General features: G+C 40.7%; 1 protein-coding gene across 3 annotated transcripts in view; it reads right to left on the reverse strand.

Moving 5' to 3' along the window:
• The window catches only part of MNAT1 (MNAT1 component of CDK activating kinase), a 128,024-nt gene that overhangs the window by 34,443 nt on the left and 77,174 nt on the right, over nt 1–16,407 (reverse strand). For 2 of the 3 annotated variants that reach the window (XM_052783469.1, XM_052783467.1), the window contains exon 7: nt 4,287–4,408. The exons of the other annotated variant lie outside the window; for it this stretch is intronic. In XM_052783469.1, the coding sequence (XP_052639429.1) occupies nt 4,287–4,408 (122 nt within the window). The remainder of the gene's footprint in view (nt 1–4,286; nt 4,409–16,407) is intronic. 3 annotated transcript variants of the gene reach the window in all.

A 16,407-nucleotide genomic window follows, 5' to 3' on the forward strand; every position in this document is an offset into this window, starting at 1 on the left:
CTTGTAAATTACCCTATTTTGTGAGAATGGCGAGAATAGGACTGGCGCTGTGTTAAGAGTACGATCCACTTTGGATTACAAGAGACTGTTTCTAAATTTTGAGACATGAAGTTCACACATCTTTACCCAAAATGTTAATCACATAAGCAGATTTTCGATTTATAGTCAGTTTTTAAGTAGCTGGTGTATGGCTCTTCCACAGCTGTAAATACTTGGTGTGAGAATGCTGTGTGGCCGTTCCTGCTAGCTGTACATACTTACAATTAGTGCCAAGAATGTCTTTACATTTTTCAGGACCTCAAACAAACATCATTTTGATCCTGAGGGTTTTTTTGGTTTTGTTTTTTTTAAATCAAAACTACATAACAAACATACATTTTTAAAACAACAAACTAATTTCCATCCCCATCCTGTTTTGGTCTTTCACTACTTGGCATGTCAGAGTTTGTTATATTTTTCATTTCTTTTGTTTTGCAGTAAGAAAAATCCAGACCTTCAACCACACAAATTCAGTGTGCTCAGCTAAAACATTAGCAAAAAAAAAAAGACAGGCCTTTTTTGCCCCTCTTAGAAAACCTCAAAGTAAAGTAATGGCAGAGAGTGCCCAAGCATCCAGGCACTCGTGCACTCCTTCTCAACCACACAGCTCCTCTCCCCGAAAGCCATGGTAGGTCACACAGCCTTGCAAGGACTTTGGCAGTTCAACAGATTTGGACCAATTTGAACCAAAAGATGACACTCCCCACTTTACTCAAACCACACCAACCTAACCGCTTCTGGTGATGGCAAAAGTGCCAGCAGGGCCTTTGATAAGATATAGCTCTCTAAACACGACTGCCATCAGCAGGTTGCCTTCAACCCTACCCAGAAACCAACAATTTCCCAATGCACGTCACTGGACACTTCAGTAATTTAGAGAAGTGCCCAAGTCACACAGACCCAGGACTACTAGTCACCATGGAGGGACAGGCAGCTGTAGAGCCTGCCTCCAGGACGGGTATGTTACCGTGATCCGAGACCCCACTTTTCTCCAAGGACAGCACCACAGGTTTGGGAGATGCTCTCATACTACATATCTTCTCCCCTTCTTCAAGTCACATTTCCATTTGACAGCCGAGACAGGCGTGAGCTGGTCTTCACAGCCTGAACACTCGAAGTGACCTTTACCACCCAGATCAAGCCATCACCAACCTGGCATGTTCGGTCTGTATTCATGGGACCACCAGCCACTGAGACTTCCTTGCAGTAACCCCACAGACATGTAGTCAAAGGAACCTCTATCAGAGGCTGGCTCTCAGAAAGCTTCACTCCCCCTGCCCTAAGGTTAAATACTGTCTACAAGTTAGTGTAATACATGTTGCTCCCAGAAAGCCATGTAATTCAGGATTATTGCCTATATTTCCTTACTTCCAGAAAATCGTCCTCCATTAAAAAAAATTGGGGGAGGGCTCCTGAAGGACACAAACCCCTACACATTATACCAATCATGTGTGTTGGTAAAAAAAAATTTAAAAAAAAAAAAAATCTATTTCTTCATTATTCTCAGACTTCCAACACAATAGCAAAAAATGCATTATAAGGATGTTAATGCTTTTCTGCACTACACAGAAAAAAAGAAAATTTACAGCCCCAAGAAAAACTGAAAACAAATTTATAAGAACAGTTTGAACATAAATTTCCTTTTTTGCAAAACATGCAAAACGCACACAGAAGAGCAGTGGCACGATGCAGAATCAAGTTTATTGGACTGCATGCAAAGTTTTTGTAAAGCCTAATAAGCAAGTAATACAAGTCATCTTAAAAAGCAATTTTTTTAAAATTATAAAAGATCCCTAACGAATGTTCTAAATGATCCCTTCAGGATTCACCCTTTTTCTTGCTCTTTGCTAGAAACCTTCTTGTCAGCTGTCTCCTTCATTACAGCAGTTTACTACGAAAGAAAAGCAACACTGATGCTGAAACCTAAAGTGAGTCTTGCAGAAGGTAAGAGGTTAAGATGTGAATATTCAAAAAGCCCATTCTACTGTTTTGAAGATAATAAACTATAGCTTTAAAAAAAAAGTCAATAAACTATGCTACCAGAAGTGAATTCAAAGTCTCCAGGTTGGCAGTGTCTTTGCAATAATTCTGGCTCCAGAAACTCAGATGATAACAGCCTGCACATATGAGGGAGCTATTTAGCAGCAATAAATAGCCAGACTGCAAAATTATTAACAAGAATATGAAAAGAGGGAGAAACAAAAAACAAAAAAACCCAAATAATTTTGGATTTAACCTGTCCTTGTATGAATGCAAATGAAGAGGAAACTAAAAATATTTACAGGGGTGGATAATGTTGTGCCCAGCTCTTCTGCCTCACCCAGGCAGCTGTATGCAGCTGCCTGAAAAAACCCAAAGCAGGGACCCAGGCACATTAGTTAAGCATTCATCACCAACAGGAAATGCGCATGAGTTCATATAAGCACAGAAACACAAATATATAAACGAGTAGCCTTGCATGGTTTAAGGTATTTCAGACACCCCATGGAATAGGGTGAGAGTTGCACCGGCTGGGAACCCACAGCATATCAATGTATTTGTTTTGGAATTGCAAACAGCCTCAGGACTCAGAACTCTCCCGGTGGGCACCACGGACCCACCCACGCACCTCCCCTTGCTACCACAGCCACCCAGCACCCCTGCCACTCTTAACTCTTCCATCACCCCCAGAGCCAAGCCGAACAACCCTGGCCGTTCACGCTCAGAGGAGTAAAGTGACACGCGTGTCAAAGTGTCTCCAAGAAAAGACTGCGAGTGTTGTTTGCAAACCCTGCTGCAAATACGTTCACGCAGCGACGTTGCAACGCAACTGCAGTATTTAAAGGATTTTGTTTTGCAAAGTGTTGGGTTGCCTTCGAACCGGTGTCACAGGCAATCAGATGGGATGGACACGGATCGCACAGGACTCCTGCGGGATCTGGACAGCAGCACTCACAGGGGCACAGGCAAAGGGACAGGGACTGGGAATCCTCCCTGCACAAGTCATCTTTTTCTCCCTCCAAGCATTTTCATTTGCGATGAGGCTTAGGGCTGAGAGGGCCTCAAAGTTCCCCTCGCAGGGGAGGTCCCTCACAGCTGTGCTTCATCCAAACAGGTGGTGAAGGCTGAGTCTGGCTCTGCCCAAGTTTAAACTGCTAATTAATATTTGGTCTCAGAAGCTTGGTATCAGATAATAAAAATTACAGGCATCAGGAGGACACAGAAACAATAAAAACGGAGACAACCTCAATTCCAGACAGCCTTGAATTTTCTGAAATGCCATTAGGTTGCTTATTTACTTTAAAAAGTCTATCCACCTCTATCATTTTCTCCATGAGATACAATTTCTCCTGTGCCAGTGAACTAGATGGGATTCCTGTTTGGATTTCAGTGGTCTCTGAAACTGCATACTAACATGTCTCAACTTTGTTCAGTACTTTGTGGCTTCAGTTTTCCCAACTTGCACAGTCAAAAGTAAACTGTTATTTTTTAAAATTCTTTCTTGCCTTGCCAGTCTGCACATTCATTCTGCCACGTAGTTTTCCAGCCACTGTAAGTAATTGTGACCTTGAAAGTTAGGCCACGACGAGTTGGGTGACACTCACTATCCCAGTAGCTGTATGTTTTCAGGTGGCATTTCAGCTACAAACATTTCTCTAGAGAGCAAACACGTCACTTTTGGACTTCCCAGCCTCCATTACCCGGGCACAGCAGGCTCTCAAACTCCCTTCCAAACATGGATGCACACCACGATGCCTCCAAGCTGCTGGACCAGCCCTGCATTATATTTTTTGACAAACTTAAGCTCTGTGCTTCATTTCTCACAAGCGCAGTTTGACTGTAGACAGCAGTCGACAAGTAAATCTACCCTTTTCCATGGCAAACAGCCCAACTTTAATATTTTTACTGGCTTACAGCTGGGTAAATTAAGCCCCAGATTTTTATTTATTTATTTTTTAATACCGTGCAACTGAAAATGAACAGCTACTTCACTGCGACTGCCAAGGACAACCTTAAAAACACTAATGCAATCCAGTCCAGCTCTCAATAGATCTATAAAGGCTAGAGGACCAAAAATTTCAGCTTATCCACCCAAACAAAATGTTGGCTGGGCAGGAAGTCTAATATTTCGTTAAGATCCTTTAAAAAAAAATTTTTAAAAAAAGAGAAAAAAAAAACCCAAACCCTACATGCTGGCAAAGTGAAGATGGTAACAGTCCCAACTATAATGCCATGAAATGGGAATTAAAACTTGCTGTGTTACTTACCCCAGCCTTCCCAGCATTTCAAGTTCTGGAACTTGTGGTCCGTATGTCTCCACTTGCAGAGGCTGATACTCATACAAAGCTTCTTCTAGCTTTTGAATCGGAGCTAGTGAAATATGCTGACCCTATTAAAAAAAACAAACAAACAAACAAACAAACCAATTCTACATAGCAGGTCAAGGTTTTGGTTTGACTTTTTTTTAATGCAATGCAAGAACAAGTTTATACCATTAAGCTGGTCCGGACAAAGACCATCCCATTAGGAACTTATTGTCTATTACATCACTCATTTCTTCATGGTTTAAATTTTTTACTGGGATCTACAGTTTGGAAGTAATGTTTCATTAGCTATAACTGTTTGGACAAGGTATGAAGGAAAGAGGAAAGTTTTACTGAAGGCAGGCTTACCGTTAGAGAGTGCAGTTGCTTCCAGTGTCACTAGTAAAATTATTATTAGGTAAAAATTTCGTTTATCAGAAGTAATATCAAACAAATGTCTCTGAGCAACCCTATTTGATTCTGTAATCAATTACTTCCTGAAAGCCCTAATTAGAAAGGGAAGCCGCTTTCATTTCTCTCTGCAGGCTTTGTAAGCTCCCATATATAATGGCTCTCAAGACAGACTTTTACAGCGCAATACAATTAATTCATTCAGCAAATTCCCATTTGTTTCATAACTAAAAATATAGAAACACACAAACATAAAACTTTCATTCCAGATGGTACTTTTGCAAGCCCTTCAGACCACTGAGAAACTGCTAGACATTCCCTCCCCAACCCCCCAGTCCCTATCACTCTGAGCTCTCACAAAACAGGAGACTTGTGGCTGGAAAGGAGGGGTCAGGAGGATATGAGATAGAGCCAAAGTTAACAGATGTTGCTGCGTGACATTCTACACTGATTTGTTGATCTTTCACACAGTTTCAATTTTCTACTGTATTCTATGGTGCTCACAAAAATTAGCAGCAGCAGCAAAAAGACAGCACTATGAGCTCCCCCAAAACAGCCTGGCTTCCCCTGTAGAAACTGAGCTTCACATCTGCAAAATGCAGGAATTTAGGAAAGTAGTAGTATTGTTTTTGTAGACATTTTGTCTGCAACAGGAGATCGGAAGCTTTCCACGGTGTAATGCCGTGTATAACCCTGTCTCCCACTGGTGATCATTTACTGAGCTTCACTTCCCTGGGGCCACTCATGTAAGCATCTACTCCCTGAAGTAGAAACTAAAGGCTCCTAACATGGGACACTGTGTTAAAATTAACTAAAGTGAAAAAAAAAAAAAAAAAAAAAAAAAAGAAGTCAGTAGAAGGGGAAAGCTGTTAATTAAATTTGTGGTTGAGGACAGTGACCTTTCTGAATTTGGAGCATGGATATTTTTGTTTAGAGAGTTGCAGAAAATAGCTAAGAAAATTGAAGACATAAGTCCTTGAGAAGTTTTATCATGGATCTAGGCTGATCTCTATGGGAATATCAGCAGCTCAGGTTTTCCATTGAAACAGCTCTGTGTTTGTGATGAGAACAGATAGTTCTGGCCTTTTTCTGCACTGCCCAGGAGCCTGGTGGGGCTGCTGCTAGCACTGTTATGGTGACAGTCTCCTGAAGGCGAAACATGGTGAATAAAGTTCTCAAGTCAGCCATGAGTCACTCCAACTTTCATAGTTAGCACACTGTTATTTCTGGGCCACAAACTATTGCTGCAACATTAAAAACAGGCAACCACACATTTTTAAAAAAAAAAAGTAGGAAGAGAAAGGTTGAAAATTCAGCTCTAATGCTACTTCATGATATTTTAAGATACAAATGCAGGGTCTTTTTATATTGCTAGACAATGGCAATTTACAAACAATTCTAATTCATGAAAATATTATACTTTGTAACTACATTTATATGGGCATGCTAGACCCATTGTAAGAGATTAATATTCAAATAAGACTTTTAGATTTAAATTTTTAACAATATTTGTGTCTCTAACTAAACTGAAAGGAAAGACATACCAGTATTTTACATGTATACACACTCATCTGGTGAGTGAAAAGTCTCAGACTTTCCGAATCCAGAGCAATGTCATTCCAGCCATAGAAAAGAAAATTCAGTTTCAGGCAAAGATCAAAACCATGATAAGTATTTTGGGAAATTACTTGTGTATGGAAAAAGGAAGCAGCTCAGATTGCAGGAGCCACATCTCTGGAGGGCATCACCAGAACAGCTGCTCGCTGTTAGTGGAGTTGCCATTGGTGCATTCCTAACACTTTTTTAACGAAACGACTTCTGCCGACATTGGCCAAGAGACACGGGAAGGCTCCCAACAAATGGACCGGCCACATAACAAGCCTCTTTCTTATGCTGCTACAGATGCCCACCTCTGGGGAATCCTGGGAGGATAGGATGAAAATGTTTCATTTGTCTTCCTTTCTTTGTGGGGTTCCCAAGGTGCCAGAAGTCAGAAGGAATCACGACGGTCATTTACTGTCAGATGGTCAACCAGTAACTGCAAGGGAGCTATGCCTAATGGTTGGGAGGCTGACTGGTCAGCACGCCAGCTGTACGGTGGGCACTGGTGTATGTGTCATGGGGAAGCCACCGAGCCATGCCAGGACCTTTCTGTGAAGTGCAGTATTGCAAAAACAACACACTCTGGTGGCCCAGAGAGCAGAAGTAGAACATCAGAAGAGGAGCAGCATATAGAAACTGTCTATCCTTGAACTGGTCTGACCTCATGTCCAGCACAGGCCAGGACATTTTGTGTTCCTGTACAAAGCCCAAAGACAGACAGTTCAGCCAAAGCACCTTCTTTTGAAAGGTGTCCAATTTAGACTTAAGGATTTCACATCATAAAGGTCCAGGCACATCCTCTAGGTATGTTGTTCCAATAGTTAATTATCTTCACCATTAAATATTGGCAGCTCATTTCTGGTTCATCAAGATCAGTTTCAAAGCGCTGGCTCTCTCCTACGTCTTTCTCACCTATATACTGGGCCAAGGTGCAAGCATTAGGAACCAGTACATACTTTTGCATGGCAAAACCGACTGCTTTGGTTTATGTCCAGCCAGCAGATGTGCACCTCAAGGAGATTATGCAGCTGTATGACACAGCTCATTTGTTTTCATTTCCCAAAATCACAACTTTAGCTGATGGGCTTTGGCAACATAGATTCCATTCCACTTAGCAACAGGGGGGGGAAAAAAACCAAACCAAACCAAAAAACCAAAAGAAAACCACCACCAAAAAACCCACACAGCCTGCTGTTGTTCCTGCCCTGTAGCTGTCTGGCCTTTAGGTAAAGGCTTTTTCCTATAAACTGGATTTTAGTCTGTCTTGATTTTGGAAGGGGTTAGATGGAAGCATAAGAGTTACAATATACATTCCCACCTGAAAGGGGCTGAAGCCTGGTCAAGCCCTGCAACCACATCAGCTCTGTAGGTGGTTTGGATATGACTGGGCTGTACCTACACTGCTGACTCCTTGCAATGCAAGTACAGTGACATGGCCGCGCAGGCTCCTGAGCTCACAGGCTTCCAACTTGTTCAACCCCACACAGATTACACTGCAGTCACAACACACGGTATGGCACAGATTGGTGCAAAAAGGCTGGGATAGAAAACAATGAAAACTTAGCAGTGAAAAGTTTTGCCTCTCCTCTTTTCACTGATGTTGTGATAAGGTACATTTACAAAAAACCTTGTTGAAGTTAAAAGGCTCAATTTGAGCAATATTACCTCAGTTAAAAGCCATGTGACCAGCAGCATCTCAGTTTTATGTCCCTGTCCTGAGCAGTCCCTAGCCATTTCATAAAAGACTGGTATAAAAGGGAAGATGTTGTGTAATTTCAGAGACATCACAACAGACAATAACTGTTACTTAGGACTTACACAGCACTTTTACAGATCCAGAAACCATTTCACATCTATGAGATAAGACTTTTAAATTTCCTGTATTCCACCTAGACAGCCAGCCTTACCTCTTTCCAGCATTAGGAGGCATTTATCAGCATGCTAAAACCAAAATGAAAGCAGTGGGTCCAAGATCCTGCTTTTGCATTGCTTTCTCCTGACAAACCTAAGATCTGACGTTGTGGTCATGGGTAAGTATTTCTAATTCCCCTTGGATGCTGTAATGTTTGTGTAAAAGAAGCTGACAGTATCCAAATGGGAGATAGAAAAAGGCTTCCAAGAACACAGACAACAGATTTTCCTGCCTCCTCTCCCTCCCACCCCTATCTTTGTGGCACAGAAGCTTTTTCTCTGGGATTATTTTAGGCACCCTAGCTGCCTATTACATTTTGGAATGTATGGAACCACAAAACACAATGCTAATTAGAAGGAAGGCATTTGCTTATCCTTATGACTTTGTTTATGTAAAAGACTGCACAGCAATGGATTTGTGAGCAACTGACTTTCCATTCATGTACTGTATGGTTTTAGATGAAAGACAAGATTAAATTGGGAGTGGGGGTTAAATAATGTCTTTGCATTACAAATAAAATTGACTGGCTGATTTACTTTTCACTATGCTAGATACAGTGTTTGAGGCATCTCTCAGTTTAAATAACAAGAAACAAAAGTAGTAGCCAATTTTTGTTTCAGACTGTGATACCATATGGCATTAAGAAAAAAAAAAAAGCCATGGATTATATACAGAGAAGAGCTGCCCTTGCAGTGACAAGGAGCTTATTTTAAACAAAAAACAATGTCCTATCAGAGCATCAAAATTATAGTGCATTAGCACACCTTTCACACAGGGGCTTGGGGAGGGACTCTTGGCAAATGCCAGGTATATCAGTATTTGCCTGCTAGCAGAAAGAGGTTACTTTAGCACACAGAGTCCAGAAGTATCAGCTTAAAGTGCAACGTTCACACTTCTTCCCATTCTGTCGCCTCTCCCCTTCCCTGTCTCCAAAATGACACTGCCTTTCCTTCACCTCCTTCCCTTGGCAGCAAAAAGAAATAACAACTGACAGTCTTCGCAGAAATCTCTCAAGTGCCAAGGAGGAGGAGAAAGGAGACTGACACCAAAAATGTACTAGTAGGGGAAAGAGGAGGAACGGCTATGCCACAAAAACATCCCCAGGCAAGAGACAGAAGCCAGAGATTGGGGTCAGTAAAACTTGCCCAGACAAAGCATGTTTCTGTACTAGAAGTGGCTGGACTAGATGATGTAGCCAATCTTTTTGCTTTTTTAATTTCTCTCTGCTTAGTAATTTACTCAGGTCTGATATCACCACACTACCAGAACACAGCAAACGTCAGATAACAGAAATAGTAATATTTATGTGCTACATCTCATTAAGTCATTTTGCAGCAATGTTATTTTTACTTTAACTCTTTTCACCGTCAGGTCGCTCTCCCCAGCCTAGTGTAAGGAGCGCACGGCTAGTCAAAAAGAAACCGAGCACTGTGGGATGCCGGGGCATGACACTGCTAAAACACATCGTAAGCATCACTTCGATTGTATGTGGCACAACGGAAAGGCTAACAAAGACCCTTTTTGATACACCATCATCTGAGTGTGTAATCATCCAAATGCTTTCAAGTGAATGTTAAAATAAAACTATAAATTCCTTGAATTTTTCAGTATAAGCAGTCTTAGGAAACTATTTTACTGTTAAGCTCACAACAGAATTCAGGTTTTAGAAAGATTTCACATTAACAGAATTTCTTACAGAACAATATTAACGCAAATATCTCAGGCAATGTGGTCTGAGCCAAAAGCTGGATTGTTCTGGGGTTTTTTTTCTCCAGTTTCCACCCTCCCAATTCACTATTGACAAATCCATGTCAGCAATGCTAATATGTCTTTCTGATTCTGATTAACTACTTACTTTGATTACAGTAATACTCAGGAAAAGGAGAATGAAACTGATAGATTTGGAGGGCTCAGTTAATATTATTTTAACCTTTACCCTCCCTGTCTTCCACAGCTTTTTTAAACAAACATGAAGAATGTCAAACTAAAATGCATAATTCCATTCCTTAGCCTAGAATTCCTATGCCAGTGAGGCTTTTCCAAAGACTTAAATATCTGAAACCAACTGCTCGCTCTTCTGCTCTTGAAAACCAACAATAAATCTAATTTCTTTACTCAATTATGAAAAGTGCTATGGGGATATCCTAGTAGTGAAACAGAAAGAGAATAAATGATCTGACAGAAACCAACAAAATCAACGTAAGTTCTCCTGTTGATCTCAAAAACAGAATCTGACCACATGTGGCAGGACAAGGATTGCCACCCCCCCCCCTTCTCTCTGGGGTAGATGATTTCAGATGCCTAGTAACAATCTGACTAAATGTAGACCTTTCCCCCCCCCCCCTCCACAGTAACTTAATTTGATTTTTGAACGCCAAAACAGATCTAAAAGATATGCTTTCTTTAGGAATGGCAGAAATAAAGCAAGAGATCAAAAGCACTGAAGAAGCTATTAACAGTCACATGTGGGTGATTTGTTACACACAAACAGGCACCTGGGAAATTAACCATGGAGCAACATGGGCTAAATCACACCATCAGTTCTAGTTGACTCCAAAATTCTCCTTTACAATTTTCTGATGTAAGTAATTACCTGACAAGACTTATCTTTAAGGTCCTGCCAAAAAGCCCCATTTCTCTAATCTCTCAGAAGAAAAGCCATGTCCATCTAACATGCCGATATACAATTCTTCTGGGTCACTGCCAGTACCAGGATTTAGTAACTACTCTCTTCACAGAAAAGCCCGCTACCCTTTCTTCACATCAATGGACGCAGCGCCTGTTTGGTACTGTCCTCTCCAGTGCTGGCTGCTGGAGCCCAGTTAGGATTCAGGAGATAGTCTGGATGTTTGCTGTAACAAGTCACTCACTTGTTTTCAGCGGAGACTCCAGAGTTCTGGCAGGAACTGCCAAGCTTTCCTCAAAATCTCCGGCACTGTTCAAAGGACAGCCTGGTACACAAGAGAGCATCATTTTTGGAAACAAAGAATTAAAACACAACAGCACTTTCATGTAACTAATAAGCCCACAGGTCACCCTCCTGGTTTTCAGTACTCGTTTCTCAATCTTGCTCCCAACTCGGTCTCAGCTCCTAAGCGCTTATTCGCTTTTGTACAATCCACCATGCTGTACACAGAAGTTGAACTGCTTCTGCACCTTTTGCTCTGGTTTCCAGGACCTCTACCCTGCACGCAGTATCTGGCCACTTTCAGCTAGACTGAAGAGCCATGCCATGAACTGGCTGTGGTGTGGTATTCGGACACACTCGGACTGCCAATTGCATTTGCAAACCTCAGTATCAGCTCACACGTTCTTTTTCCTACTGTGGCTTTGACAGGGCTCAACATGGCCCTTCTCAGGGTACAACCACAGGTTCTTCCCATTTCTCAGAGACAACGTTTCACTACAGGCGACTCAAAGCCGATGTTCTCTTCAGTTTGTTATGCCAATTCCCAATGTGCTATGTTAGTAACACAGCATTAAGCAGAATTAAGGAAACTTTTACTGCATCTCTACCATCAGACTTCTGGAGCGTTGATCATTTTGATTTGGCTATCAACAAAGGACAAGCTCTGCAGTAGCCAGTCTAATTACAGGATTAAAGGCTTTAATACTGTTTTAAATACCCACATTAAGGTCCTAATTTTTCAAGGGATGTGAAGTAGAAATCAATTTGACAAATGCCACTTTATGTATCATGCCGCATAACGTTAAGAGAGGGACAGACAGACCAGCGGAGGTCAGAGCACAGCAATAGCTGCTCATCGCTCACCGACCAGCAACAATTCTTTCAGTCTTGGTACAGCTGAATCTACCAGTGTTCCTACTTTGTTGCAGTAAAGCTGAGTGTTAAACCGATATTATCTCTCCATTATGCAAGAAAATTATTTAGGATTTCCTGGAGAACAGTGGAACCTGCAAAAATTAGCTGCTTTATTAGTAGAATAGAAGCTCATGAAGAACCGTACATCACTGTACTCCACTAACTGCTCTTTCCTGCGATCCTCTAAAGCAGCTTCGCCCATCCAAATAGCCACAGCTATACAATATTGTTTTTAAGGGATGTAGAGTCTGATGGATGATTTAAAAAGAAAAACTGCTTAAAATAACAAAACTGAACAGAAAGCTGAGCTCAGTCTGTAGAAGATGAGAAACTGTGTGTGTGTGTGAAAGTCAGACATATTCCCTGTTTTACTGAGCATACAGCCTAGACCCAGACAAATGTTGATAAAGATGCAGAACATCACATTCAGCATGGCTTATGTCTGCCTGATAAAGAGAAGAAATAAAGTGAGATTCCTTGAATAGCTAGATTTTAAGGAGGGACTGCTAAAGGTTGATAAAGGTCTGGCAAAAGAAAGCAGGGAAGTTTTTATGGCAATGGGGACCAAAAAAAAGGAATAAAATATGAAGAAAAGGACAATAAAGGCAGATGAAAGGAAAAGCATGAATAGAATAGGAAAAACAGGAAGAGAGAACAGCAGAGTCAATTATTAGAAACAGGCAAAAAGATAAAAAAGGAGGAATTTAGAAAAACTGAAGTCTAAAGTAAAAAAATTAAAGTGTCATTCAGGCATTAGCAGTACATCATACATCTTCACAATATTTGTGGACTGCATTTACTACAAATTTTAAATGAAAACTGAAACCTGTTAGCAATATATTTACAAATTACTACTCAACATAAAGTGGAAAGTAGTTTATTTCTAGCCTTTTTTTCCTCATTTGCATGCAGAGCACGCAAATAGACATTAGCCAATTATTCTGGGGACAAGAAGAGACACACTGCAAACATAACACACAGTTCACGGCACTGCTTTGAAAATGCACGTTAATTTTGTCACACTAAAGAAAAAAAACTCCCTGGGGCAGAAGCAACTGCATTTTAATCTGCAGAAAACATACTCTTTTGTCCTTCCAGAGACGTTTAGTTTCTTACTGTGCAAGTTTCCATCTATGTTTAAGCGGGTATATCAAAATGATGCTTAAATCTGAACCACAGACACCGACAGCTTTTAAAGTTGTGTATACTTCCAACGGCACCTCAATTTTAGCAGTACTTTGGACAGGATTCACAGAACTTCACAGGATCGGAAAGTCTATTTGTAAGCCTTGGCTGATCCTGAGAGTGTTGCAGAAAGAGTCCCTCCACATACCCAAGAACTACCATTGCCCACTGCATTGCTCTGGTTTCAGTGACTGTGGCTTTTTAACTCCATGAAGCACAATAACCAGAAACATCTAAGGCATCTTTAGTACAAAGAAAAAGGAATGGTTCCTGCCATGAAAAATCTACAATCTCACTTCAAGAAAATAGAAGCTGGTAGCAAAACAGTGGTACAACCACACAGTAATTTCACTTAGTCCTATTTATCTATTTATAAAATAAAGAGATGCCTCATCTGTTTTACCTTGTTCACTGGCTCCTTTGTCAACCCTTTTGCTAAAACACTTCTATTCAAATAAAAAAAAAAAGCGCAACTGTCACCACAGATTCTGAAAGAGGAGACTGCTGTGAAAGCAACTGCAGCACAAACATGAGATTTTGAGCAAGAGAGAAGCTGCCTGAGTACTTCCTGCTATAGGCTTATAACAAGACAGTTTTGCCTTAAAAAACAACTTCCATTGTAGAAAGTAAGATTACTATATGCTCTGACATATGTACTGGATGAACCCACACCAGCAGAATGCCCTGAAATGTAATAATACACAACATGGGGAAAGAAATCACTCAAATGCAGCGTGCTGAAGATCGGGGCTTATACTGACATCGCATGCCATAGCTACTTACTGCCTCTTGGGAAACAACACAAACAAGCTGTAATCCAAGAAAAAGGAAGCCCAAAGAACAAGTATTAAGAACATTTGTTAATCAAAGGACTAAACATATAGGAAGGTTTTCATTTCTTTGACTTTCATATATTATTTCCATACAGTAAAATATGTACTAAGCACTCCACAGATGATGCAAATGTCTTACCCTGGCTCAGGGCAGCTGCTGCTCTGAGAAACAAACCACAATGAGCTGATCATTTGAATTCCCTTAAAACTCATAATATTGCACCAAATAAAGCAAAGTAGAGTGTACTATACAGTTTAACAAGCCATGCCTAACATCTTTGTGCACTTAAAAACCATAATTTAATTAACTTTACCTGTAAGCTTGCGGAGAGCATGAGGGAGAAAAAAAAAATTAAAATACAAACTCATATTCTCCTCAAGTCTGAAAATAGTTCAGGGTCCAAACCCCTATACAAGATGTAATAAAAATAGTTTGGTTTCTGGTAGCAATAACAAAAATGAGGGCAAGATTAATTCTTACACTTTTATGGCAAACAATCTAAAGCAGATGTTCAAGAATAAAAGCGAGATGTCAAAGTAGTTAATAAGTGCTTTTCAAAAGCAAACACAACAAGACAACTTGCAGCTTTATGTGCTTATATAAAACGCTAAATCATCTCAGTCAGCTTCCACCCTTAGTCCTTCTCTATTCTATGAAGCTTCACAATTAGCAAAAATGTTATATTCAAGTCTAAACTACCACAGATCAGTGTCTCCTGAACGAAAGCACATGCAAGTGGGTTTTGCTGATTAGAGATCAGCTGCTGAATCTGGGCCCTTAAGAACAGAAATATATTTCCATGGTTTGAATATCCAGGATCTCTGGAATAAAGTCCCAGTCTTTAAGAGACAGAACATATTTTAAAGATATCTAAAAAAAGTTCAGACTGTATTTACATTTCCGCTAGAATACTGCAGTTTTGAGACAGAGATCAAACTTCACATTATAAGGTCAAAACCAACATAAGCATTCCTTAGAATCAGACTTCAAATAGATATTTGAAGTTATCCACACTTTCTTGTTTGCGAGTTCAAAGAATTGCTGATCATAAAGCAAACTTGAAGATATTAAATCTTCTGAGTACAAATTTCACAAAAGACAATGTGTGCATGCAGGAGAATTGAGTCCTTCGTTTAATATGGCAAAGGTTTGTAGAAGGTAACCATAAGCACACCCTTTCCAAATGAAACTAGCTTTTATTGTGAACGCAAAAGACACTGTGTTAACTTAAAGCACCGTTCACTTAGATGTGCTTTCCAAAAGGCCTTAAGCAGGATTATACTGATTTAAATAAAGTAAATTAGGCAAGTTTGTGCACTCGAGCTTCCCACACAAATAGGATTTGCCAAGCCTTTTGAGTCTAATCAGTGGTACAATCATACAGGTATACTAGAGACTGACTCAGCACGCACGCACACACACACTTCTAGACTCACCAGCGAGAGCTGATTTTTGTCTGACCACAGAGAATTACCTCCTAAGCCGGTCAGTCCAAGTCTCCATCTACCTGGAAGCCATCCATCCAGCAACACTGGGCTACTGTGCATCGCCGTTCCACTTCATTACATGAAACACAAACCCGTTGCTACAGGCATTGGGGTAACTGATACCGTATCACTGAAGTCAATGGTAGCAAATCAGAAACTCTAGAGTACATATGAATAATAATAGGTTTTTGTGTTTCCTTTCCCAAGTGCTGTCGGTTTGGAGGGGTATTTCCCCCGCCACCACTGCTGGACTATAATCACATTAATTTCATCATGCCAAGGCAAGCTGTTCAAGAAGCTTTCGCAGCACGTTTGGCTTAATAATCCAGGGTGAGGTTTTGGGGTTTTGTTTTGAACTGTCCAAGATTTGACAAGAAAAAGAAAATGAAGGTAATATGTGTAACTGTCAGGAAAATTACATTTACAGCAAAAGATGGCAAGGCCATATCTAAAAGCTTTAACAAACAACCAAGCCGTTTAAATGACTAGCAGCCTAAATAACTTTGCCCTATTTCTGGGCATAAACTTTTATCAACTGGTAATATAGTGAGAAAACCAGGTTTTCTCCTTTGGTTTCACATTAATCTTGGGTCACAGTTAAAAGACGACACTGCATCAAGTTTCCTCTCCCCCATTTCCTTTTCACAGCCGTTGCTGTGTCGGCTGAAGCATTCATTCCTAGGATTGAGCATTGATAGCCAGCGTGTCTAAGAGAGCTACAAGGAAAAAAAGCCTGCCAAAGCCTAAAAGCAGCTCACCTTACAAAATCACCTAGCTCCCAGCCTCAGCTCCTCCAGCAGCTATGCCAGTCCGCTCCAGGGCATTAGCAGA

Source organism: Harpia harpyja, chromosome 3 (assembly GCF_026419915.1).
Source record: "Harpia harpyja isolate bHarHar1 chromosome 3, bHarHar1 primary haplotype, whole genome shotgun sequence".
NCBI classification, from domain to species: Eukaryota; Metazoa; Chordata; class Aves; order Accipitriformes; family Accipitridae; genus Harpia; species Harpia harpyja.